This window comes from Astatotilapia calliptera, chromosome 3, assembly GCF_964374335.1.
Source record: "Astatotilapia calliptera chromosome 3, fAstCal68.1, whole genome shotgun sequence".
In the NCBI taxonomy this organism is placed as follows: Eukaryota; Metazoa; Chordata; class Actinopteri; order Cichliformes; family Cichlidae; genus Astatotilapia; species Astatotilapia calliptera.
In genome coordinates, this window is record NC_137424.1 from 84,192,571 (window position 1) to 84,217,813 (window position 25,243).

General features: G+C 39.5%; 1 protein-coding gene, 3 long non-coding RNA genes and 1 pseudogene across 5 annotated transcripts in view; 2 read left to right on the top strand and 3 right to left on the bottom strand.

Moving 5' to 3' along the window:
• The window catches only part of LOC145426036 (uncharacterized), a 315,349-nt gene that overhangs the window by 346 nt on the left and 289,760 nt on the right, over positions 1 to 25,243 (top strand). The gene's annotated exons all lie outside the window — the stretch shown is intronic.
• On the top strand, positions 210 to 7,183 carry LOC113018361 (uncharacterized; annotated as a pseudogene). Its single transcript, XR_013906766.1, has 3 exons — positions 210 to 291; positions 490 to 543; positions 3,706 to 7,183. The product of XR_013906766.1 is annotated as an uncharacterized LOC113018361 (transcript).
• Positions 7,108 to 8,379, bottom strand: LOC145426038 (uncharacterized). Its single transcript, XR_013906808.1, has 2 exons — positions 7,465 to 8,379; positions 7,108 to 7,277 (listed from the first exon to the last, which is right to left on the bottom strand). It is a non-coding gene; the product is annotated as an uncharacterized LOC145426038 (long non-coding RNA).
• Positions 11,546 to 18,038, bottom strand: LOC145426014 (uncharacterized). Its single transcript, XR_013906780.1, has 2 exons — positions 14,170 to 18,038; positions 11,546 to 14,088 (listed from the first exon to the last, which is right to left on the bottom strand). It is a non-coding gene; the product is annotated as an uncharacterized LOC145426014 (long non-coding RNA).
• Positions 18,784 to 21,176, bottom strand: LOC145426011 (uncharacterized). Its single transcript, XM_080299601.1, has 5 exons — positions 21,061 to 21,176; positions 20,699 to 20,922; positions 20,398 to 20,569; positions 20,087 to 20,214; positions 18,784 to 19,598 (listed from the first exon to the last, which is right to left on the bottom strand). The coding sequence occupies exons 3-5, from the start codon at positions 20,546 to 20,548 to the stop codon at positions 19,281 to 19,283; spliced, it is 597 nt and encodes a 198-aa protein (XP_080155727.1). The 5' UTR covers positions 20,549 to 20,569; positions 20,699 to 20,922; positions 21,061 to 21,176; the 3' UTR covers positions 18,784 to 19,280.

Here is a 25,243-nt window from a genome sequence, read left to right on the forward strand (position 1 = left end):
TTTTTGTCATTTTTTTGTCAAAGCTGCCCATTTCATTTCAAAGCTGTGACAGACTTTAGACTGATTTGCAACACACACAAAAACACACATGCAAGGTGGAAACACTTTCAGTTTTGTTATGAGTAGGGGGGTGGGGCAACATTGCTGCTCAAATTCCCTTCTGTTAATTCTATGATTTCAAAGAAGTCATGTGATTGCATGGTCTCATCGTCCCTCCTCTGAGGGTATAAAATTGTGCAACGCTCCCTTCTCTGCCTCCTCAGCATCACAGAGCTTCCTGATACAATACAGGTAAGATCACTTGAAATGCTGGAATCAGGGGATCAAGATAAAATTACAGATTACAGAAAGAGAACATTTAACTAATTGAAAATGAAGATCCTGATTGTAATTGTTCTCCTAATCATCAGATCGGTGTGAACAGAAAGATCTACCAAATGTAATTCTTTAGAAATAGATGGGATTAATTTTTTTTTTGTTTTACTCCAGAGCAAGATTTTCCTGACACCTCACTGTGTGGATCTCTGTCATCAACATGGCAACGTAAGTACAATAAGTACAGTTAAGAGATACAGTTATCTTCATGCTTTAATATATCATCATGCGCATTATCATCAAAACTGATCGTAAAACTGTACAATTGAGTGAGCTTATCCTTACAATATTGATTTTTATTTTGGTAAATGTATTTGCATTTTAGCCTCACCTATGAGCTTATGCCAAGGTGAGGTATCTGGTGTCCAGAATTCATAAAAATTGCTATTCCTCCTGAAGTAATAGTCAGAATTTAGGTTTTCAGATAGCGATCACATACAGTTAGGGGTGGGTTTAAAAAAACTGATTTCCTGATTAAAATCAAATTTAATTTGAATGTAATATCGAGTCATTAAATTTTGAAATCGATTTTTAAATATAAATGTTGTTTTACCACCAAACAGCTAAAACAGCAAACAATTAAAAAGCAGGTAAATGGATTGCTCTAACTTTGCACACTTCCTGCACAACTCTTTCTCTCTCTTAGTGTACTTCTAGACCATTTTCCCATCTCAAATCTCTGTTTTCTGCATTATTTGCTTGCTTATTACGCATCAGTCTACTGTTGTGTACAGTGCTGTCGACTGCTTTTTTTTTTTTTTTCAAACATGACTTCCAACAGGAAAGCCTAATTTCTGCTGTTCAGTAGCTACCGGATAGCTTCCGTTTTTGGTCTACTGCAGAATATTTTTAAGATGATTATCTGCTATAAAAGACCAGGCCATGAAAATCTCCTTCATATTTTTCTGCGTTTGACCATCAGTCACTTTGACACAAAGGTATCTGCTGTGATGCTTACACCTCTGATGAAGTCCCTTAAGTGCCAGCTTTGTTTTTAACACATAGATCGTTTACACAGAGTTTGTAATTGCAGAGAAATAGTCAAATAATTTGCAATGAAATATTCTTAATTTAAAAGGTTAATCAGGTTCGAATCATTTGTTGAATAGTTTAGTATTTTGTTTGTTTGTTTTTCTTTATTATTATTATTGTTATTGTTTTGTTATTTTCTTCTTAAGTATAACTGGACATTTTCTATATGCTCATGTAAAGCTGAGGAGCACGAGCCAAAGAATTTCATTATGGGTAAATGTGGCTACACTGTTTATCTGTATATGACAATAAAACTTGAACTCAGTGACAATACCCAGTCGTACATATAAGGTCAAGGTTAAATTTGTCATTTTACAGGCAATAACCCATAAAAATATAATATGTATATCCCTGCCCCATTAACTTAATCATTTAGGTCAGTATTCCCATCCTTTTTTGAGCCACGAACCGCGTTTTCCAATTTGCATAATTTTAAAAAGTTTAAATTTGTTCACAAGCCTATTGAACAGCAGAAATGAGGCTTTCTTTTTGAAAGTAAGTAAAAGGAAAAAAAAACAGGGCCCGACAGCGCTGTAAACAACGGTAGACTTGTGCGTAACAAGCAAGCGGATAATGCAGAAAACAGATTTTTAGACGGGAAACTGTTCTTGAAGCACACTTTTTATTGTGGTGGAAGCAAAACAGCAAAAGTCAGAGTGAATTCATGACGATGTTTATGTGAAGCGTAGTTTGGATCGTCTTTTGCTGCTGGTTCGGTCAATATTGTTTGGAGAGACATCAAACCAACAGCTTTAGAATCAGCGCAAATCAGGGTGTGAACACAAAGCTCGACCCGCCGACAGATCAGAGTCAGCGAGCTGTCGGCTTTCAGCCCCGACCGTGTCCGTGCTGTCGGGTGAGAGAGGCGACATCTCCCTGATTCTGATCCGCAGGTCTGCGCTTTGTGTTCACGTCTTTGTGCAGAATCCAAGCTAGAATCGATTTTAATAGATAAATCGATAATCAAAACCCACCCCTAGAAACAAGTGGCTCTCGTGTCTTTCACTATGTCATTATAAGTGGAGCTTATGAACCTCAAGTTTTGTGGCTTTTCACAGGCGCTCAGTTTTATGGCTAAATCGCGTAAAGCTGCAGATAGCTTCTGTGATCCAGGGTGGGGATTTAATAGTGCTGCCTTTCTAGTTTTAAGAGGAGCCACTTTATGGTAAATGGCCTGCATTTGTATAGCGCTTTTCTAGTCCCTAAGGACCCCAAAGCGCTTCACACTAGTTATCAGCTTCTTCTAATTCAGGAGAATAATGCAAACTAAAACTACATAATAATTCACAATCTTTAGTTAGGGGTATAACATGGCATAAAATAATATTATAATCTAACAATTTATATATAATAATGCCAAATAACAGTTATTGATTTCTGTTAATAAACAGTCATGATTTAAGTCAAAGCCCAGATATCTCTCTCTCTCTGTCCAAAGTGTTTGACCTTAGCTGTCCGTCTGATATACTCAATTCTAATTGTCTCTCTTGGTCACTCACAGCGAAAATCTTAGCATCTTTAACTCTGCTATTTGCTGATATTTGGACAGCACACATGATGGAAAGGAGGATTTCAGTTGATGTGCACATGAATGATTTGTGTTTCCTCTGCAGGTAGAAAGTGTGTGTGAGCTGATGTGAATTGAGCAGCATGGATCAGTGTGATGAAAATTTGCAAAAAAAAACAACCCAGCATGTGCATCAAAATAAACTATTTCCAGCAGTGCAATATGAGTCCTAAGCATCCCAGAAACGACACAGAAAAGCATGAAGTCAAACTTGACTTTTAAAAACACCAGTGTAGGCTCATAAGGCCCTGAAGGCAAAAAGCGAAATTTTCCACGAAATGACGTCACTTCCGGTTTCGGGCAGGTCATGCGGACATGCGATAGTTCGCGCTGATGGACGTAGGAAGTGTTACGAACAGCTGATCGGATCGGCAAAGCGTGTTTCTGGAATATTATGTTTTAGTTGCTGCAAGTGCTTTTTATGCAGTTTTTGCAAAGCTATATGTGGAAGGAAACTGTGACCGAGGACAAGCTAAGATGTAAGTACAACTCCTCCGGTTTCATACGCAAAAAAATTATTGCGCTAGCTCACGTGGTTGCAGTGCTACCGGGATTTAGAAATAGTTACGCAAAACGGAGCGTGCCCGCTCCGACCGGGTTTAAAGGGTTAACAGATTGCAAAACTGGGTTGGCATTTATGATTTATGTGTCTGTATGTTGAAACATGCCTACTTATCTTAAATGTCTGGCAAAAAACCGAAACTTAACAAATTTTTATTTTTGCTTCTCAGGACCAGGGATATGTCTTCAAAATACAAGAACACCATCCTCAAAAGTGTTCTTATCAGTTCAGGACCTCCTCCTGTTTACAAGCTAAACCCAAAGAAAAAAATGTTTGGAACTCTGACAAAAATGACTGTTGGTGAAAAAAATCAAAAAAAAGACAAATAAAACCATCTTACTTGTGGGTGAAACAGGAGCAGGAAAATCTACTCTGATCAATGCTTTGGTCAACTACACGATGGGAGTGAAGTGGGAGGATGAAGTCTGGTTTAAGTTCGTAGAGGAGGAGGAGAAAAGTCAATCAGAAAGTCAGACATCAGATGTGATCGTGTACGAGATCTTTGGTTTTGAAGATGAAACTCTGCCCTACTCTCTGACCATCATCGACACGCCTGGATATGGAGACACCAGAGGGACTGAGCATGATGTCATTGTTAGTGAAAGATTATTGGAGTTGTTTCGATCAGATGACGGAGTCCATGAAGTTCATGCAGTGGGTCTGGTGATGAAGGCGAGTGATAATCGACTGAGTGATCGATTGAGGTACATCTTTGATTCAGTCATTTCTCTGTTTGGAAAAAACCTGGAGAAAAACATTGTGGCCCTGTTCACACACTCAGATGGTGTAACACCTGAAAATGCTCTTGAAGCTCTTGAAGCTGCAAAAATAAAATGTGCCAGAATAGAGGATGAGCCAGTTTGCTTCCTGTTCAATAACCAACAGGAAAAAGAGAGAAAAAAGAAAGACAAGGTGGGTTTGCATAACGCATGGAGAGTATCAGAGGGAGGAATGAGTGAATTCTCAGAATTCCTGGAAAATATTGAACCTCAGAAACTGATGACAACTGTTGAAGTGTTAAATGAACGCATCAGATTGACAGCCTGCATTCAAAACCTGCAAGAAAGAATAGATTTTATTGAATTAAAACAGACAGAAATAAGACAGACTCAAGAGGCTCTGAAGAAACACGAAGAAGAGATGAAGACAAATAAGCAGTTCACTATAGAAATTGATGAGGTCTACAAAGTTAGAGAAGATATCGAGGTTGGGTGGTGGTGCTTGTTGGGTGTGTATGAAGGAGCTGTCAGCTGTAAAGTCTGTGAGGAGAACTGTCACTATCCTGGATGCACAATGGCCTGGTATCCCAAACACTGTGAAGTCATGAAAGGAGGCCGCTGCACTGTTTGTACCAACAAGTGTCCTGCATCAGATCATGTGAAAGAAAGGAAGATCTATGTAACCAAGAAACTTCATGTCACAAAGACTAATGAAGAAATGAAAAAGAAATATGACAAGAACAAGACAGAAAGTGAGGACAAGTCCAGCCTTTTGGAAAATCTAGAAAAGGAAATGAACCAGCTGACAGCAGAGAAGTCACAGTGGCTGGAGGAGTCCTACCAACATCTTGTCAGACTGGAGGAAATCGCTCTGAATGTTTTTTCTCTGTCCACTATTGTACACTTTGAGTTATTAAGTGAGAAGATGAAGGAGAAAGGAGACACAGAGAAGGTCCAGAAACTGGAGGAGATGAAAAGCAGAGTGGATGAAGGTACCAGAGGAGCTCTGCAGTACATACCTGCAGTTATGAAAAAAGCTAGGAAAACCTTATGGAACAAGATGAAAACCCATCAGACAGATATGTAGAATTAAACTCAAATCACGAGACATTCTCATGGTTTTACAGAAAATACAGTAGTTCTGTAAAAATTGCATATGGAAATGTTTCACTTGCAGATTTAATCAGTTATCAATTAAACATATCAGTTTACTCTGTCATTGGTAATTGGCCTCAGGATGATGAGAGCAGCTACAACCCAGACTTTGACCATTATGCTAAATGTTCTGATGAGTCCTGTCTCAAAAGACGTCATCACTGAATTTAGAAAACATACTCATGTAAGTAAGTAAAATGTTATTTATATAGCACCTTTCAAGATAAAATCACAAAGTGCTTTACAGAGGCAGAAAAATCTCAAACAAAATCAACCAAAAGCAGTTTAAACAGATACGTTTTTAACTGCTTTTTAAAAGACACGACTGAGTCCACAGATCTCAAACTCAAAGGGAGCGAGCTCCAGAGTCTGGCAGCCGCTGATACAAACGCTCTGTCACCTTCTGTTTTTAACCTTGTAAGCGGGACAACCAGCAACCCCTGGACACAAGACCTCAGGGACCTGCTGGGGTGATAAGAAAGAAGTAGATCACTTAAGTAAGTTGGAGCTACACCGTGCAGGAACCTATAGGTCATGATTATGATCTTAAATTGGACCCTGAACTTGACAGGGAGCCAGTGCAGCTGAATCAGCAGGGGCGTGGCATGGGAGTGTTTGTGATGCTTTGTCAGAAGCCTGGCAGCAGCAGTCTGAACGCCCTGCAGTCGTTCCAGGGAGGCGTTACTTAAGCAAGTAAACAAGGAATTACAATAGTCTAAGCGAGATGAAACAAAAGCACGAAGAATCATTTCCAGTTCAGAGCGTGACACAATGGGACTCAGTGATATTTCTTCAATGGTAAAAACAAGAGCGAACCAAAGATTTAACGTGTGTCCAGAGCTGGGTCAAAGGTAACACCAAGGTTCCTAATGGAGGATTTAATATATGAAGCACGAGGGCCTCGATTTTTAATGTCCAAAAGGTCACATTCATTAGGGGTCAGACAGTGGAATGTGTTGAGTATTATAATCTAATATATGTTGGAACAATGATTGACTGAAAACTGAACTGGGAGACAGACTGTGACTGTGTAAAAAAAAAAAAAGGGGCAAGAGCATTTGTTATGTTTGAGGTAAATTTTCTGGAGTCTGTTTTCTCATTTTCATTGGTGTCATGATTTGGATATTTATCTGTAAAAAAGACAGAAAATCGCTCACTCTAATTGTTAAATGGGCTAACAAGCTGACGTTTCCTTCATTATGTTGTATTGTGCTTATTTGTGCAGTTAGAATTGCTAACTTAATGCAGACTGGCTTTATACTGACAGCTTCAAATAAAGTAACCTGAATGTGTTCCTTTTTAATCTCTTCATTACAAATAAAGTTTGTTGGAAATAAGTTTGGAAACAAAAAAGTTTTATTTTCTCACTGTGTGTAATGCATGCTTGTACTTTTAAAGCAGTTTTAGGAAAATGTGTAGATTACAAATGACTAAAAGTCTGTGAATACTTATTTTTCCCCAGTGTCTTTCATTTCTGTGTGGTTGAGTCCAGGGATACTATATAAAGCATATTATACTGAGTTAACTATTTATAGCCAATAATCCGATGCTTTCACAAAATTGACTGTTAGCATGAACATAAAGATATTGCTCTACTGTGACACAGGAATTTATTGAAGTTCAGTTAAAAAAAATTAAATGTCATATTTACTCAAAATACACTTTAATTACTATTTTAAATGCTGAGAACATGCAAATTTTTCTTTTTTTTCTATTTTCTGGACAGTTATTGTTACTCCCCTCGAGTCTTAATAAAGCTCAACTTGTTCTTTGCGTTTTAGCTGACATTTATTTCGGACAGGAGGATTCTCCAACGTGTATTAACCTGTAATGATGTCCAACCACAGCCGATACAATGCCGTCAGAACTAAAAAGAAATACAAACTTAAATGAATATTCTTAATAAAGTCCTTAAGCATTATATGTAACGAAACATTCCAACAAAAGGATCAATAAAATACACATTACACTTCACACTACGGTAATTGCACTTGAATGTCACACAACACTCGCATATATACATACAACGATAAGAAACAAAATAAAACATTTACCTCATTGGCCTCACTCAAATGGAATAAAAGTTTCATTTTTACGTCGTGGGGAGGTCCAAAAAAGGCACTCTTTATTTATCTTTCTGTAGACGTGCAAACCTCGTGGCTCGTCTCTTAATTAGCTTGCTGAGTGTGCCAGCCAAAAAAATGCCCTCTTAGCAAGAACAGACGGACCTAACCAATAACACAAATAACACATTTTAACATATAAATCTAAACAACTAAACATTAATTACTATTTATTTCTTAATATTTCAACTACTTATGGTTTCAACCTTAAATATCTCATGACATGAACTTAAATGCGAGAGTTGCCTATGACGGCAGCTACAGTTATCATTTATTATCAGGTCCACAATGTATTCTTATAGACTGAACCTGGGAACAAGCAGCCAGCTGTGCTTAAATCCAGTGAGGACGCTTTTTAATGATCAATACAACAGTTTATGAGAACAGTGTGATAATATCCTTAACATCCTAATATCTTTATCATTTCTTAACGTAAAACTTATTGTTGCAGCCAGGAGCAGTACACATGTGATCCCCCTTAAATTATTTTTTAATTTTAGTGTCCTTATTTTCCTCTGAGTTGTCAATTCTCTCACTAGTTAGCTAACATAAAATATTCCAGCTATTGTTGGTTGCAGCTAATAAGTCTATTTGCTATCTCATTTAGTGCTCAGCTCCTGTGAAAACTAAGGTCTCAAATCAGAAGTATTTGACTCTGTGGTATAATTCTTAAACACATAGCCTTTATTAAAAACAAAAAGGCCTCTGTAAAGTTCACTAAAGGTCAGAGGTCACTACAGGACAAATTCCTTGATTTTAAATCTGTTTTCTGAAATTTAGACCTCGACACTCGAGAGACCAAAAATCAATTCATGGGAAAACATAGAAAAGATGAGACAAGACCCGGCTGTCCATCTGCATAAAAATGTCAAAGGTCACTCTTTGAGTGTGCCAAGGTTCACATGTTTGACAAAAGCTGTGTCCCAAAATGTAGGCCGCATCCTTCGGAGGACCCGGCCTTCGCGGTCTACGTGGGCTGAGTCCTTCGAAGACCGAGAAGGCCGGAAGTGCGAGGCTGTGAAATTGGACGGTCTAGCCTTCAGATCTGCGTCACCGCTGTGTGGGTGGAGTTTAATAAACTCGGCCGTCTGCTCCTTGCTATCTAAAATATTACAGGACACTGGCGTAAGTTCTCGACCGTCTCACACTTCTGTTTAATCAGTTTTCTGTTTGACGTGTATTCAGCTGTGTGAAAATCCCGGAGGAACCCACCCGATGGATTAATAACGTTTTATTTTATCTAATAATCTAATAACTTTGATCTCAGCCAAACCGATTTACTCCGGAACAAATAAAACACTGAAAAAGCCAAACAATAACAGGTTGTCTAAGTGACTTATATATCAAAGACAGCGGGGGTCTGAACATCGAGCGGGTGGGTAACAGACGTCTCCGAAAACGTCGGCACACTTTTGCCAATATGCGATGTCTTGATAAACCGAGCAGATATTTGATGTTTACACAGCTACTTTCTCCCCTTAATATATGTTAAAAGTTTATTTTGTGACTCAGAAAGATTAATAAGACTAATTTTAAAACTTCGTAGCGGCCGCCATTGTTGGGAGCTGAAATTTGGCTGGGCCGCGCTATGAATTCTGGGATATGGTGGGCCACGAAGGACACACCCGACCCATCCTTCAAATTCGGGGAAATGAAGGACGCATTTGTCGGCTGCATTTGAAGGAGTCGACGAATTGGGACAGCCTTCGTCGCCTGGCTTTGACGTAATTGGCCTTCAAATGCAGCCAAAGACAGATGGTTTGAAAGAGGAGTGAAAGAAGCCATTTACGTCCACTGTGAAAGACCATCGTTGAACAGAGGCGGGGTTTACGACACCAACTGTCCACCATCTATAATCCAGTTTTGAGATCCATCACAGACAGCTTAACGTCTTTACTTTTCTATATAAAGCGCCATGAGACAGCTGTTGTGAGTTTGTGCTATATGAATAAAACTTTACTTTTATTCCATTTTGAAAAACGTTAATTATTTTGAATTTGTTGCTTTCGGGTGAACTCCTGCTCCAAAACTAGTGCAGCAGAGCTTCTGAGAATATAAAGCTAAAAGAAACATAATTATATGTTTGGCATAAGAGATGACCTAACAGGAAACTGACTGCAGGACACATAGGGCTTCAAGCACAGTAAACAGATTTAAAATCAAGGAATCTGACCTTTAGTTACCTCTGACAGTTTTTTTACTCACATTCAGGAATTTGAGCCAACAACAAAGATGAGTGTTGACTTCAGGAGAGCACAGAGAGATCACTGTCCAATTAACATCCATGGATCCTTTTCAGCATCATCTTTGTCACTGCTGATTCCTTTGTGTCATCATGTGTTGAGAAGAGAGAACAGTTATAAGGGAGGAGCAAAAGGAAGCCCTGAAATCTGCATCCAACAAGGAAGTGTTGGCTCACCAGTGATCCCAGCAGAGCCACTGGTTTGGCTCCAGTTGTTCTAGATTCAATGATGTTGTTGCTACAGATACATGTCAGCATCTTTATTGAATTTAATATGAAGCAGAAATGGTGTCATTAGGAGAAGAAGAGGAGAACAAGTCCGGCGAGGAGGCAGCAGCTCTTAAAGATGAAACAGCAGCTCAGCCCTGAGCTCAGAGAGCTGCACATGAAAAAGCTCCTCAAGCAGATCCTGTCAGAGGTTTGTCATCAACAGGAGGAACTGTTCACATCATAGGATGAAGATGCTGTCAGCTGGATGAAGAAGGTTATTTAATGGCAAACGTTCACACTGAAGTCAAATCGTTGTCGTGTTGAACAGATTCATGTACTGATCGTCTCCAGAATGTTAGAAGAGCTTCAATGAATCATTAGAAACAACTTACAGCTGCACAGCTGTGTCAAACACATCTGTGTGTCATTGTGGGATTGTTGTGTTTCTACATGTGACACACGTCTAAAACATGCACACAATCTGAACACAAACAGGGACTCGTGTTCCCACAGCCAGATGCTGAGAGCCATTTCCTTGTAGTCCTGTGTCTACATACATGAACCATTAGATGTTATTGGAATGATTGTCAGCTCTGATAGTTTCATGTGTGTTTAGCTGGACGCTGTTTGATCCTCGACATGTTTAAAGGTGTCCAGTCCTGAGACACTGGGGCTGGAAACAGCTGTGATGTCATTGGACTGTCACACAGACAGAAGTGCATGAAGTGAGCAGCCGAGGAGCCGCTGATGTTTTGGATTCAACAGCATTTGAAAGGTCGACACAGACACATTTGCACACAGAAAGCTGAATCTGTCATATGCCACAGTGAACTCACTGTTCAGTGTTTTTCAGGAAGCTTCTTAACTGCCTCTGCTGCCAAACAAGCAGCTGATGTCCTTGAGAAGAAGCTGAAGAAGTCTTCAACAACAAATACAGGAAGTGGACTTTCAAATACTAGATTCACTTTAGACTCACAGAGAAATGACTCAACCAGCTGTGTTTGACTATATGAAAGGTCAGTGTGTGTCTGCACACAGACTGTTGTGTTGGACTGTTATTCAGTTGTCTGCTGAATGTTTTCAAATGTCTGCATCTCAGCTGTGATGAGGCTGGGGGTCATGGGAGGCCACCGTAGCAGCCTCTTCAACATCATGACATCATCATAAATGCTGCTGGACTGTCTGATGGGCTGACGGTGAAAAAGCCGTCGGGAAGGAAACAGAAGACGTTTCAGAGGCTGCAGCAGATTTCTTTGATTCGGGGCCTTTTTCAGCTTTATTGGACAGAGCAGTGAAGATAAGTGACAGCAAAGCAGAGAGAAAGGGGGCGTGGCCCGGGTCAAAGCCAGGCCAGCTGCTCTCCACCTCGTGGTCACCTGCTCATCCTAGTGAGCTCCACCAGCAGCCCTTTCACACACTTTACACTGTCAAACACTGTGTGTGGACCTCAGCTAACAACAGGCTGCATTTAAGTCTGGACTACATGCTTTTATATTGTTTTTATTCCATCAGCAGCTCAACATCATGAGCAGCTTTGACATAAAGACATCAAACTCAAGCTGACTTTAAACTACTTTTAATACAGGGGCTCAAAAACAACAACATCTTTATTATACATCAGGACACAAAGTCATTTCATCTCAAAGGGAAACAGCTTTATTTGGAATAACCAGCACTATCAACTGGTTTGGGATCTCCACCAGTTTCATGTCTTTGCAGCTTCTCCAACAAAGTTCCTGTAAAATCAGCATGTTTGTCTTTATTGGTTTGATAGTGATTGATTATTCAGTCCCAATCTGCTGTCATCTAAAGAACAAAATGATGTTTCTATGAGTCACAAAGCTCCAGATGTTGTCGGCTTCACAAAGAAAACAAAGAACTTAAACACAAAGTGTTTGGAGCCAAAATGTTCCCAAGCTGCTCTTTTTGAAATGGCAGAGGTACAGTGGTGTCTAACAGCACACTGTGGAAGGCAAACATGTTATTGTTGGATGAAACTTCATGAATCCTTTGTAGATTTGAGCTGTTGGAGCCTTTCTTTTCTCTTCAGGTGTACAGATGCTGAGGAGGCAGGTGAAGCAGGTGGAGCTGCTGTGATGCTGCAGAGGGTGTGTCTTAGTAACTCTGTGAGGCAGAACTGGATCCAACATTGTGGATGTGTTGATGTTGGAGCCATTAAGAGTCTCTGGCCACACTGTAGGATTTCCCTTTGATCCACTGTGGGGGCATTTTGGAGTCTGTCAGTGAAACTCTTCATGTTTGTGTTTGACTCCAGTTTATAGAAACAGAGAAATGTGTCATGCTTTTGTTCGGCCTCCACAAATACACACATTTGTTCATTGGTTGGACTTTTTGGAAGGAGACACATTGAAAACCATGTTAATAAGATCTTGTTGTTTCCTGTGGATCCGACACAGAGAGTGGACTTCAGACAGAAAGCGTGGAAGAGATTTTAGAGGCCGTGTGTGGCAACAGGAAGTTTCTGTGTGTTTGCTGATCTTACATGTGGAAAACAACACGTGATGTTTGTGAAGTCCTACAATGATCATTGTTCTCACAGCATTTTGAGTGGGAACAGTTCAAACTGGGAGTAGTGGGAGTTATTTACTGATTGAAACAAGCTGAATGTTTCTGTGACGATGAAGATCAGCAGCTCAGCTGATCAATGAACTGACATCTATCAGTCGTTTCATGAGATGAAGTCATCAGCAGACATTTGTTCTGACTGTGTGATGAATGTCAGAAGGTCAGGGCTCTGCTTTAGTCACTGCTTGATGATCATTGGCTCATTGTTGAATCCAGGGCCCAGTCTGACCTCTGACCTTTGCTGCAGGTCTTCTGTGTTATCTCCACTTTCATGTCTGATCTTCTGCTGTATCGTCCAAAATAAACATCTGGATCATTTCCAACACTTCAGCAGATCTTTAGTTTGGGCAGTGCAGCACAGAATAACACATATTGTACTATACTGCCCACTTCCTGATCTTATTGGATCTGTGTGTGAGGTTGGTGAAGGAAACACATGTTTACTGAGTGAATCGCTGCCATTAGGAACTAGTTTTTATATCACAGCCTGGAAATCACACAGGACCATTTCTCCAAGTGAAAAGTCGTCATTGGAGGAAAATCATTGTGTAGTTTGTGCGACTGAAGAATTGTCCCAACAACATGTGCTGCTGACCTTTGACCTTTTCTTTAGGTGCACAGAGGAGTCTGTGGAAACATCCAGAACTGAGGCAGTGCTACAGATGCTTCAAATAAAGTGGTGTATTATCCATGTTTTCTATGGATCACATCCAGTATCCTGATCTAACGAGCCCCCTTTGTGTGGATTTTAGAGCCTCTGACTTTTGCTGCGTCTCATTTCAAGCACAAGAGCAAGAAGTGGATGAAGAAACGGGGCGAGTGGGGTCAGTGTGGTGCACGTCAGCTGTGCTCACACATGCTTTCACAAAGAACATGTGTGTTCATCGGCAGCATTAAGGTGCACTTTAGTCTTCATAATAATAAAGTATTCTGACTTTATTCTTCTGAATGCTCACAGTCATGTTGCAGCTCTGCTCTGCTTTAAGAAAATGTTCTACCAGGATGTTACTTTCCTAAACGTGTTCTCCAAATGTTCCCAAAGACTTTGTTCTAAGTAGTTCTACATGATGAAACATCCACACTGAGTTTAAGAAGGACACACAAACACCATCTGTCCTTTCATCATGTGTACAAACGTGTTCAGATGTCAAATGTGCCGTGAATGGATGCAAATGTGGATCGTTCCAATAACATGAGACAGTTTTGTAAGTGGATCACAGTTTGAAGTTCATTGAAACCTGTCATGGCTACTGAACGGACTCATGCGCAGACAGTTCTTTTCAAGGAAACAAAAGGAGATTTATTCACAACAGGGATCACCTCAGTGCTATATATATGTACAGTGAGTTGGGAGGGGGGTCCAGGGCTCCAGGGAGAGAAGATCCACACACACGCTTCCTCTTCCACTCAGTCACCGCCACCGCTCCTCCGCACACACGCACTCCTCTTCAGCCGCACTCGCTCCAACACTCCACACACTGCCCCACTTGGACAGGTCTGGTGATTCGGTCCAGAATCTACAGACAAGAAGTGCACGGTTAGTTCCACAACAAAATACATGTAAGAGATTCTTCTTTGAATATGCCGCGAGCACGAACTCAGGAGGTTCAGCGTTCCAGCGGTGAGCTGCTCTGTGCCACTGCCTTAAATAGCAGCTGGGGAAATCAGCCAGATCAGCAGCAGGTGGACATCATCACACGGGTGCGTGGGCCAAGAGCGAGAGCTCCACCCAGGCAGAGAGGAGGAGGAGAGACAAAGAAAACAAAAACAAACAACAACAAAACCTGTAGCCAGCGTGGGCCAGCCAGAGAGACACGGGGACCGTGACAGAAACCTATAAGAACATGTTATTCAAACCAACTTTATCCAACAGGAAGCAGCATCAGGGGAACAGGAAACATTCAAACATGTTTCCTGTAAGAACTGCACAAAGGAAGGAAACACAATCCTACACACGAGCACTTTAAAATGGACATTTAGCTTTTCAAACATCAGGGAGCTGCAATAACAACACTGTGCCCATTCTGATCAGACTGAAAGATTTATAGAGATTTATCCATGTGCTGGAAAAGGTTTGATATCAACATCTATGCAGATCAGTAGGAGCATTTTCTTCATATTGATGTAGAGTTCAGTACCAGGAATATGTAGAATTAACATCTGTGTGCATGACGAGTGATGAAGATTCAAACTTTCAAAGGACGTCAGAGTTGGAGTCTCTATCTGTGACTGTCCCAGAGGAACCTGCCTGAGGATTATTACAGATCTGTCTATCTAGAACAGGGGACAAAAACTCAAGGCACACTTTAGGTCGTGAGCCAAACAAGATAAGCATTTATTGAACACACTAAAACAATTTCTTTTTTTTAAACATAAATATGAATAAAAACAGACAGGAACAATGTTCCCTCTGAGCTGCGCACGTGCGCAATTGCGCACTGCTGGCACGTCTGCGCACAGGAAAAGAATCGAATCTGAATTGAAATTAACATTAAAACTTTTACAATTCTGTTCTGCAGTGTTAGTCAGTGACTGGCTCCTCCTGTATGGGATCAGAACGATGCCTCCTTATCCCACAGCCCAGCCAATGATGCGATTCACATTCATATATACGCAGCTAATCAACGTGGTTGATGACAGCGTCCTTATGTGCCGACACCGTGTACAACCATTGGAGATGTGAGCAGGACAGACGGAACAACTGACGGACAAAGTGTGGACTTTATACCAGTTTTTAAATTGTGTTGATCGGCCACGTACAACCAGAGTTATGATAAAATATCTGCAATGTTTGTTTTTCTTCCTGAATACTGTCGTTGTTTATATTTACTGCAGGAAGAAACGGTGAAAACGCCGTTTTATAAGGAAAACGCTCGAAAGCCTGTGAGCAAAGAACTAACCTCCCGCCCCTCCACCCTTTCCTATTGGTGGAAAAAATGTACCATGTGGACCAATCAAAAAATGATATGGCATTTAGTTGTTTAGGGAGGGGGGAAGTTTTAGTGATGGCGGTGTTTTGAGATGTGAGAGATTTGCGACGTTTAGAGCAAATCTTGTTTAGTTAGTGTGTAGTTAGTGTGTAGTTAGTGTGTAGTCAGTGTGTAGTTAGTGTATTTATTTATCTATTTTGCAGACAGAGAGTTACAGGATAGATTACCCGTCAGGTTATCATATAGCCCGACGGGCGGGGCAGAGATAGATTTTGGTCGCCCGACCGGAGATATCGCTACCTCTGGAACGTCGGGCAAGCGATTTTGTGAGCCCTGCAATAAAATCCAATGTTTTTATTTCCACATCTACTAAAAGATATAAACTTCTGTTAAATTGAAGAAGAGTTGCAAATTGAGTTAAACCGTCTGGTCGTTCATTGTTACACAGTGTTTCATATCAATATGTGATATGCTCACACATCTCATAATGTGGCTCCAACAATCCTGCTTTGGGTCTGTTTAAGCTCATACATGACAGATTCAAGAGAAATCCTCAGCCGTTGCCACATTTAAACCACCCCAGCATCAGCTGTGTGGACATGTATCTGTAAACTCGGAGAAAACACAAAACTGGACAGAGTGATGTGGGAGACTGGTAAAAAGGTACACATTTTATAACAACAACTCTGAATCAATCTACTGAGTAGAGAACCCCTGTATTAACGTTCAAACTGCCTTAGTAAGTCCATGACGTCGAGTCCAAGTAATCAGAGTGCACATTACAAAGAGAAGTCAAAGGTGCTTGCAAAGAAAAGCGTCTGGACTTCTTTAAGTTACTTGAAGACGTTTCACCTCTCATCCGAGAAGCTTCTTCAGTTCTAAGGTCAAATGGTGGAGAGTCCCAGATATAAACCTAGTGGGCTGTTTGGTCTCTCCAATACAGCCACTTCACAAGCGCATGGCACAACACAGAAGAGCCACCTCCACAGGACAAGACTCAGCAGTCCATCTGCATCTTAAGGTCAAAGGTCACTCTTTGAGGATGCCAATGTTCACATTTTGGACAGAGAGGACAGATGGTTTGAAAGAGGAGTGAAAGAAGCATCTATGTCCACTGTGAGCGACCATCTTTGAACAGAGGCGGGGTTTACGACACCAACTCTCTGCCATCTATAATCCAGTTTTGAGATCCCTTCCCAGACGCCTTAACGCCCACTCACATCCTGGGCCACCTGATCTCAGGAATTCGCATGATAAGGTGGGGCCAGGTTTCACAATGAACTCACCCGAGGGCAGTCCTACTGAACTGACTGATGATGAAGTCAAATATAGACTGTAACTCACGTCTGCTCACTGATTACAAACTTCAGTGTGAGTGGATGATGTTTCTGATGACTGGGTGACCTCGTCTCATGAACCTGTTCTTCATCATTATGATCAGTGTGTTTAAGTGGTAAATCAACGGGTTCTTACATGCACTCAAAGCACTCAAAGTGCTTTCACAACTCGCTCAACCAATCATACCCATTCACACAAGCACTTTTCTAAGTTTTCAGTGCTGTCTAACTTACATTCACACATTCAACATTCACACTTCGATGGATGCATCGGAGAGCAACCTGGGGTTAGTATCTTGCCCAAGGATATTTGGCATGCAGACTGGAGCAGACTAGGATCACACCACCAACCTTCTGGTTAGTAGGTTACCAGCTCTACAACCTGAGCTACAGCCAGTTTAATTCAACCATAGTAATCACTATGTCCTGAAAAGTCTTCTGCATGTGTGCTAATCATTCAATCACAGAGTAGCAGTGGCTTTTTCTAATAAAACATTCTCATTTGAGCTCTCTGTTAAACTGTGCAGCTCAAGTCAGGACATCGTTCTGTTCTCCAGGCTCTAGTTTCGGGATTCGTTCATGGAGGATTTCTTCGCCCAATTCTGTGTCAATTTGATCTTTTTTGTTTTCCAACCAAACATCAAGTTTGTCTTTTTCCTCCTCAGTGATGAATTTGCTGTAATATTCCACGAACAGTTTGTCTCCAATGTCATTCTACTTCATAGTATCTTCTTTACACATTATGTCTTCTTTGTCTTTTCAGTGTTCTGTTGAATTTTCCTTTTTTTCTCAGGCTTTTCCTCATTTTGTTCTCCTGTTGGAAAACAATCCATCTGAAAACAGAAGAGAGAATTCTTATCAGATGAAATTTTGCTCAAGGAGAGAAAACGTTGTTTCCTTGCTGACACACAGTAACTGTAACAGGAGTGGTGGTACAGAGGCTTTGATCAGATCAGCTGCTTTTAAAGGCTCTCTGTGTTTTTAGGTACAGCACAGAGCTCATCTGCTAACATAGTGTAGTTATGGAGGTGAAGGTGGTCCTCTCTGAAAATACACACAATAATTCAGATAAAACTGGTCTAAAGAGTCATACACAAACATCTTGGTCTCTATAGATAATTTACCCCGTGGTAACTGTCATGTTCTATGTGTTATACAAAACATGCCCATACGGTAAAAAAATATATTTTGAAATATATTTCAAAATATACAAAAATTGGCCAAAAAATATATGCGCTAAAATACATTTCAAAATATATAAATATATTTTCAAAATATATAAATATATTTTGAAATGTATTTTAGCGCATATATTTTTTGGCCAATTTTTGTATATTTTGAAATATATTTCAAAATATATTTCAAAATTAATTAAAAATCTTTCAAAAATATATTTTTCCCTTCATATATTTCAGTCAAAGAAAACACATTCACATGTAACAACTGAAAATCTTTATTTGATATCTAAAACAAACATAGCATATAAATCAAGCTAGGAACATACATTATACAACCTTATTCTCATAACATTCTTAAAAATTGTAAAATAATTAAAAAAATAAAAATAATATAATATATATATATACACACACACACACACACACACATACATACATATATATATATATATATATATATATATATATATACACACATACATTTAACTATACAAAATGCAACTGCAACAAACACTTATAAGTAACGATACTGTGAATTTGATGTGAACTGCTATTAACACAATAAAGATGTGATCACTCAAAGATGTTTACTGATCAATAACAAGCAGAGGAATACACACACACACACATATACATATATATAGATATATATACACTGAACAAAAATATAAACGCAACACTTTTGTTTTTGCTCCCATTTCTCACGAGCTGAACTTAAAGATCTGAAACATTTTCTACAAACACAAAGGACCCATTACTATCAAATACTGTTCACAAATCTGTCTAAATCTGTGTTAGTGAGAAGGTTTGCCGAGATAATCCGTCCCACCTCACAGGTGTGGGATGTCGAGGTGATGATTAGACAGCATAAACATTGCACAGGTGTGCCTTAGACTGCCCACAATAAAAGGCCACTCTGAAATATGCAGTTTGATCACAGAGCACAATGCTACAGATGCCGCAAAACCAGTCAGTATCTGGTGTGGCCACCATTTGCCTGAGGCAAATGGTGGACATAGAGTTGATCAGACCTGAAGTTCTCACTAACACAGATTTAGACAGATTTGTGAACAGTATTTGATAGTAATGGGTCCTTTGTGTTTGTAGAAAATGTTTCAGATCTTTAAGTTCAGCTCGTGAAAAATGGGAGCAAAAACAAAAGTGTTGTGTTTATATTTTTGTTCAGTGTATATATATCTATATTCACCTCTTGCAAATGAAACAAAACATTCCAGCTCAACACTTTTAGTAGAAAAAAAAAAATTCAACGCAGCATCCGAGCCCTCAACTCTGCAACCCTAGGATTCACTTTGGTTGTATCAACATCTATCTCGTAAATGGTGGTCTGCAGGAAGTTGTACATATTGACCAGATCGTGGTCATATGACGTACCAAAGACAAAGTGAGCTTTGAAAAGCTCATCAAAACAAGCAAGAGAGCCTGGTGACTTACAAGGTACTGCATGTTTGTCTATCACAATGAAGTACTTGTGAATCACATTCCTCTGAGTGCCCACTGCAAGAAGGTATGGTTGAAGGCTCTCCGTGATGCCATCGAGATGCCCCTGGATGCTAGTTCCCGTCTGTGACACAAAGACAGATAAACGTTCCAACATGATAAGACTTCGATTAAAAAACAAGAAGCTGACAGAATTAAGGACAGATACAAAACAGACAAAACTAGTTCAATTTTAACTACTAGCTTGTCAAAACTAGTATCTGTTATCTGTATATCTACAAAAATCTATATGCAGATATAATCTATATAAATATGTTAATTACCATGACAGTTAATTTGTTGAAATTGTAGCATTTCTATTTACAATGAACTTAAAGTTTGGAATGACTTGTTGTTTGTGTACTTTACTCAAGTGATAAAAGAAATGTGTGATGTTGCAAATACAGCCTACATATGGTTGTGGAAGACATAAAGGCTGCTTGACTGAGCTGTATACGTCTCTTGGTAATGACTAAATTCATAGTTGTATTTAAACATACACCTTTTAGTTCGTCTGAAATATTGTTATCAATGTAAATATAACTAGTTATGTTTCCTTTACTGTAACTTTACCTTGACAAACTTGACAAGATGGTCACAGGCTTGTCTGGCTGAGAGCTTTCCTGGTCTCTTGCGGCCATGAGGTGATGGTGGTAACAGGTGTACAAGGATCAAAATGGATGACATGTCACTGTCCCATCCTGGAAACATAAGTAAATTGGAAACAAATAATTAGCTGCCAAAACACGTTATCTGCAACTGTGTTAACACTTACATTCTAAAGTTTTGAAAAAAAAAATAAAATGCGACAGCAGGTGACGGTGTTACACTTTCAAATGCTCCAATTAAAACATAACAATAAAATTCCATTTATTTTATCTCACCATTTTCCACTTCTATTGTGCATTCAGCATTTTGCACAAGGTACTGAAGGTCATCTGATTGCGTGAGACCACGGCTTTGTTTGAGGACTTTCTGCTTGTAGATAGTGGGCCACTTCTCCAGGAACTTCACAGAGGTGGCTTCATCGAACATCTAAGTAAAATCTTGTTCAATCTGCAGAAGAGATGAAATTAAGTTTTTGAAACTCCTTGTATCAAACAACTTTTATACTCACTTTTTTCTCAGATGCACCTCAACTTATAAATGTAACAGTGAGGGAAGTTGAAGGTAAGATAAACATACTAATCCTCCTATATCCAGGAATCTTGGGAAGTCCAAAAAGATATCAGATGACTTCACTGGATCATGAATCATCTTTTGGCGATAGTTGAAGGTCTGCTTCATCTTCATCATAACAATTCCTTCATCAGCTGTATGTTTCATCAGTGCAATAGCCTCAGAACACAAGCTGTCTGTCATTAGGCAGTTGTCTTCTCTGAAACAGTCTCTATCAGATGTTGGGCCCCCTAACAGTGGATATGAATAAGACAAAAAAGTGACACCGTGTCCTACAAGGCTTGAGAACTCAGCTAGAATTTTCATGCATGCAGTTTAGTCTCCAGATAAGTGAGACTTGAATTATAACTACTAACAATATCACATACCCATTTGCGTTTTTGACATTCTGGGAGTCTTGTTTTGTCCATTAGAAGCTTCCTTTTGGATAAACTTCAATCTCCAAGCCAGGTAACCACTCCCATCTTCTGCATTGTAAAAATGCTCCTAAAATTAAATGAAATATTTTAATTAACATGTTAAAATATATTTACACTTTCAATCTGAAAATTGCAGCAATTGAGCTCCCTTGCTCGGGACTGGAGCGCTGAACTCTAAAGGGATTTAAATAATGAGAGTTAAGAAAAGGCAGCACAGAGGAAAGTCCTGCGAAAAGAAAAACATCTTCAGCTTTACTCAATCCAGAGCCAAACTGTAAAGTAAATTCTACATATATTTCATGCCTGAAAAATGTCTTACATTCACGAGTGAAAAGTAAATTGTTTGAACTTATTCTTTTTTGTACTTACATAGCCCAGCCTGCTCCTAGGATCAGCCAGGTATGGGAACAACGTGATGATACCCTTTGCATATTTCTCTTTGACACGTCTTGAAGGACTTGTCCTACACAGACAAACACAAAGTTGAAAGTCTAAATACCACCTCTAAGAAAATAAATGAATGAATAAATGATAAATGAATTTATCATATATATACTTATGAAATAACTATGTCAGCATACCCATGTTCACTTGTCATATGTGCAACTAATATCTTGACCATGTCACGCCGCCTGCTATCCGTTAGGCTTTTTGTCCGGGCATACTCATTGATGATCCTCTCTCCTCCTGGTTTGTTCTTTAGAACATCTTCAACCATCTAAGTTACAGTAAAATAGAGCGATATAATAATATATAATCAATATATCATAAATACTTTTCTTGCGTACTGTCCGTCTGTGATTTTGCGCTTATCTTTTTCACTTCCGACCGCCAGTCAAATTTCGCGCTTTACGTCGACGTCACGTTTACATCAAATGAAACCTAGCTATACACTAGGGGCTACAGACTGCAACCATGCACACAATTCAATTCTGAGTAAAAAACATGTGCTCACCTACCATTTTGGATAAAACATTGGTGCACAGGATTTGTTAAAAACACACTTCCCTGGTCAATTATACTACCTAAAACAGCTATTCAGCAATGCTAAGTTTATTGTAGCTGTCTGAGTGGTCGAACAACATTAATTTTGTTGGAAGCTAACATTAGCATAAACCTTGGAAATTATGTAGCATGTAAGACCCACAAACTCAGAAGCTGTAATATAATACATGCATTACCCTTCACATAAACAAAAACTCCACATTTTATTCCATATAAAATCATTATTTAGCACTTTGCTCACTTACCTGGCTTATGCTGACAGTCGCCTCCGTTCCACTGCGGGATAAGAAAATGGCGGCAGAAACGAAACTTAAGAAGCGAAAATGGGCGTGGTCTTTCTATATTACTCCGATAGAATTTCCTCTGTTTGTTGTCTCCAACTCTAGCGGCCAATTGAAGTGATTAGGTTCCAAAACGTGCAATAACTACTCTTTTAGATGAAAATGATGTTGACTCTGGAAAAATTACTCTCTCCATTTTCCTGTGTAATAACTGTTGTAACATAGTGATTGTTCGCTTAATTTGAAGTGCTGTTTAATTTTGCTCAACAAAATGAACATTGTGCTTATGATTTTTGTATAATCTGTAAAAAAAAAAAAAGAAAAAAGAAAAATGACCAAAGACTTAATGGTCAAACTCAACTTTTTAACTCTGAGGGAGATGGAGAATGAGCCTATTTTCAAAAAAAGTGGACTGTTTCTTTAAGTACTATATTGTATATATTGTCAAAAACTAAAGTGTACATAGCAGTTGTATTTTGTGTACTGTATCAATGACTATTAATTTCAAAGTCAAGTGAATGCTAATATTGTCTAATGTGAAATACTGTAAGCAAATGAATAAATAACCTAATTCTTGCTAGACCTTTGACTGTGTTTTGTTTGAATCCAACTGTGTTTGCAGATGTGATTAGATGCAGATGTTGTTACTTTTATTATTATTATGGCACTAAATACATTTTAACCTCCTAAGACCCGAACTCTTCCACGACATGCATTTTTAACCCTTGTGTTGTCCATGGGTCATTTTTGTCCTCTAAAGAAATCTTTTGCTATCAAAAATGTATTTGTTATTCATCAAATGGGCTGAAAATAACAGAAGTTATTCATTACTATACTATGAATGATTGGAATAAGTTTCAAGTAATTTGATTTATTTATGTGGTTTTTATTGAATTTTATAACGTTGTTGGCCCTCGTGGACAAAAATGACCCCAAAGTACAAAGTGTTGCAAAGAGCCGTATTTTCACACCATACTGTTTTCAAACATCTTTGATCTTGGATCACTGATGTGTGGGGTCAAGCACTGGTCATAACAACCACAACAGGCAGCACAATGAGGAGGCAGGTGCTCTATATTCAATGAAATTTTATTTATACAGCGCCAAATCACAACAACAGCCGCATCAAAGTGTTTCGTATTGTAAGGTAGACTCTACAATAATACATACACAGAAAGTATCCTCAAAAGCCTCCATTGCACTGGAGATTTGCATACTTTGATGAGCATACTTTTTTTTACCATGTTGTGCAAAGCAATGACCAGTAGGACAAAGCACATATTGTCCTCTAGTATAATGAGGAGGGAGAATCAATGTTCAGGAAGATCCAGGGTTAGAAGATATAGAAAATATTGTCAATATTTAGAGCACATGCTACCCTTTCTCTGAAAAAGCACATCAGCCACCTGCAGAAGTGGAAGAAGGCTATGAAGTGAAGAAAAGTGATGAAGAATCTGAACTATGTTCAAGTAGGTTCTCAGGCATCCAGGACATGGTAGTCTGAGGAGCTTGGAGAGAAAGTGACTGGGCTTCTTGAAGTTTCTTGAATTTTCAGAATGTGAAACTGAAATAGAAGATGTGTCAGAGGACTACACATCATCCATTTCAATTATGATGAAGACAAAGAATCAAGCAGGAAAGAGGAATCAGCTGAGACAGAGGAATATTTGCAGTAACGTGAGGAAACACTGATCTGGTCTTCTAACCTTCCCAGTGACAGATGATGCATGACTCTCTCATGTGCCTCAGAGAAAGATGATCTACCACAGTCCAAGCACATGTGCCAGGTCCCATACTCCTTCAGTGGCTTTTCTACTCGAGTACTGAAAGCATTATACACAGTGTATTCTGCTTGTATTCTGCTTTTTAACGTTCACATGCCAATGGATGCATCAGAGACCAAGTTGGGGTTCAGTAACTTGCCCAAGGACACCTTGGTAAGAACTCCAGACTAGAGCACACAGAGATTGAACCAACAACCATCCAATTAGCAGATGACCTGCTCTACAGCCAACTCAATGATGAACAAGGAGGGACAACAAGAGAGGAAGAAAAATGGACCGAATGCAGCTGTAGGCATATGTGGGTGTGTTGATTCTTACTGCCGTGCATCCAGTAGAGTCGCTACGGCCAGTTTATGACATCCTGAGTCTGGTAGAGAAGTTTTCATGCTGACACAAGATTAATCATAGAAGCACAAAAAGGACATAATTTCTTGATAAAGACACAATAGATGATCGTCGTTCATGACACAAACGTGCTCCCATTTGAGGTGTATGATGTGTGTTGGTGTTGACTTGACTTGAAACACAAGTGGGTGTTCCTCCTGCTGTGATGTAAGATCCTGGTACTGATGTGACTGTATGAGCACCAAGTCCCCTTCAGAGGACTCTGTCCCCTCCAACAGAACATCCAAGTAAACCAGGGAACTTTGAGACAAAAACATGGGCAGCATGTGATGCAGGTCCAGCTGTACATGGAACATGCTCGTGTGCGATGGCAAACCGTCTGTCCTGCAGTCAGGACACGAGTTGTCCCTAACATTGCAGGTTTCCAAAAGAAAACAATCACCTGTAACAGCTTGTTTACTGTATATGCCCCTTGGCCTGCAACTGCAGAAAGAAAGCTGTCCATGATGGGACCAGTGCAGAGGAATAAACCTGAGCTTCCTCCTGCACTTGGGTCAAATATGGACACGCCTTTGTCCTCATGAAAGTTTGCCTTCACTCAGACTCATGCCCTCCTACCATGCCAAAATATAGAAAACTGTCAGGCAATGAGTTGGAATAAAGTTGAATAAAACCTTGAAACACAGAGATGGATGATATTTTATACTTGTTGCTTCA

Coding starts and splice junctions, on each gene's coding strand:
- LOC145426011 (XM_080299601.1), bottom strand. CDS start 20,548: ATGTTCGATGAAGCCACCTCTGTGAAGTTCCTGGAGAAGTGGCCCACT. Junction 20,215..20,397: donor CACAATAGAAGTGGAAAATG/GTGAGATAAAAT, acceptor TTATGTTTCCAG/GATGGGACAGTGACATGTCA. Junction 19,599..20,086: donor ATCTTGTCAAGTTTGTCAAG/GTAAAGTTACAG, acceptor TTTGTGTCACAG/ACGGGAACTAGCATCCAGGG.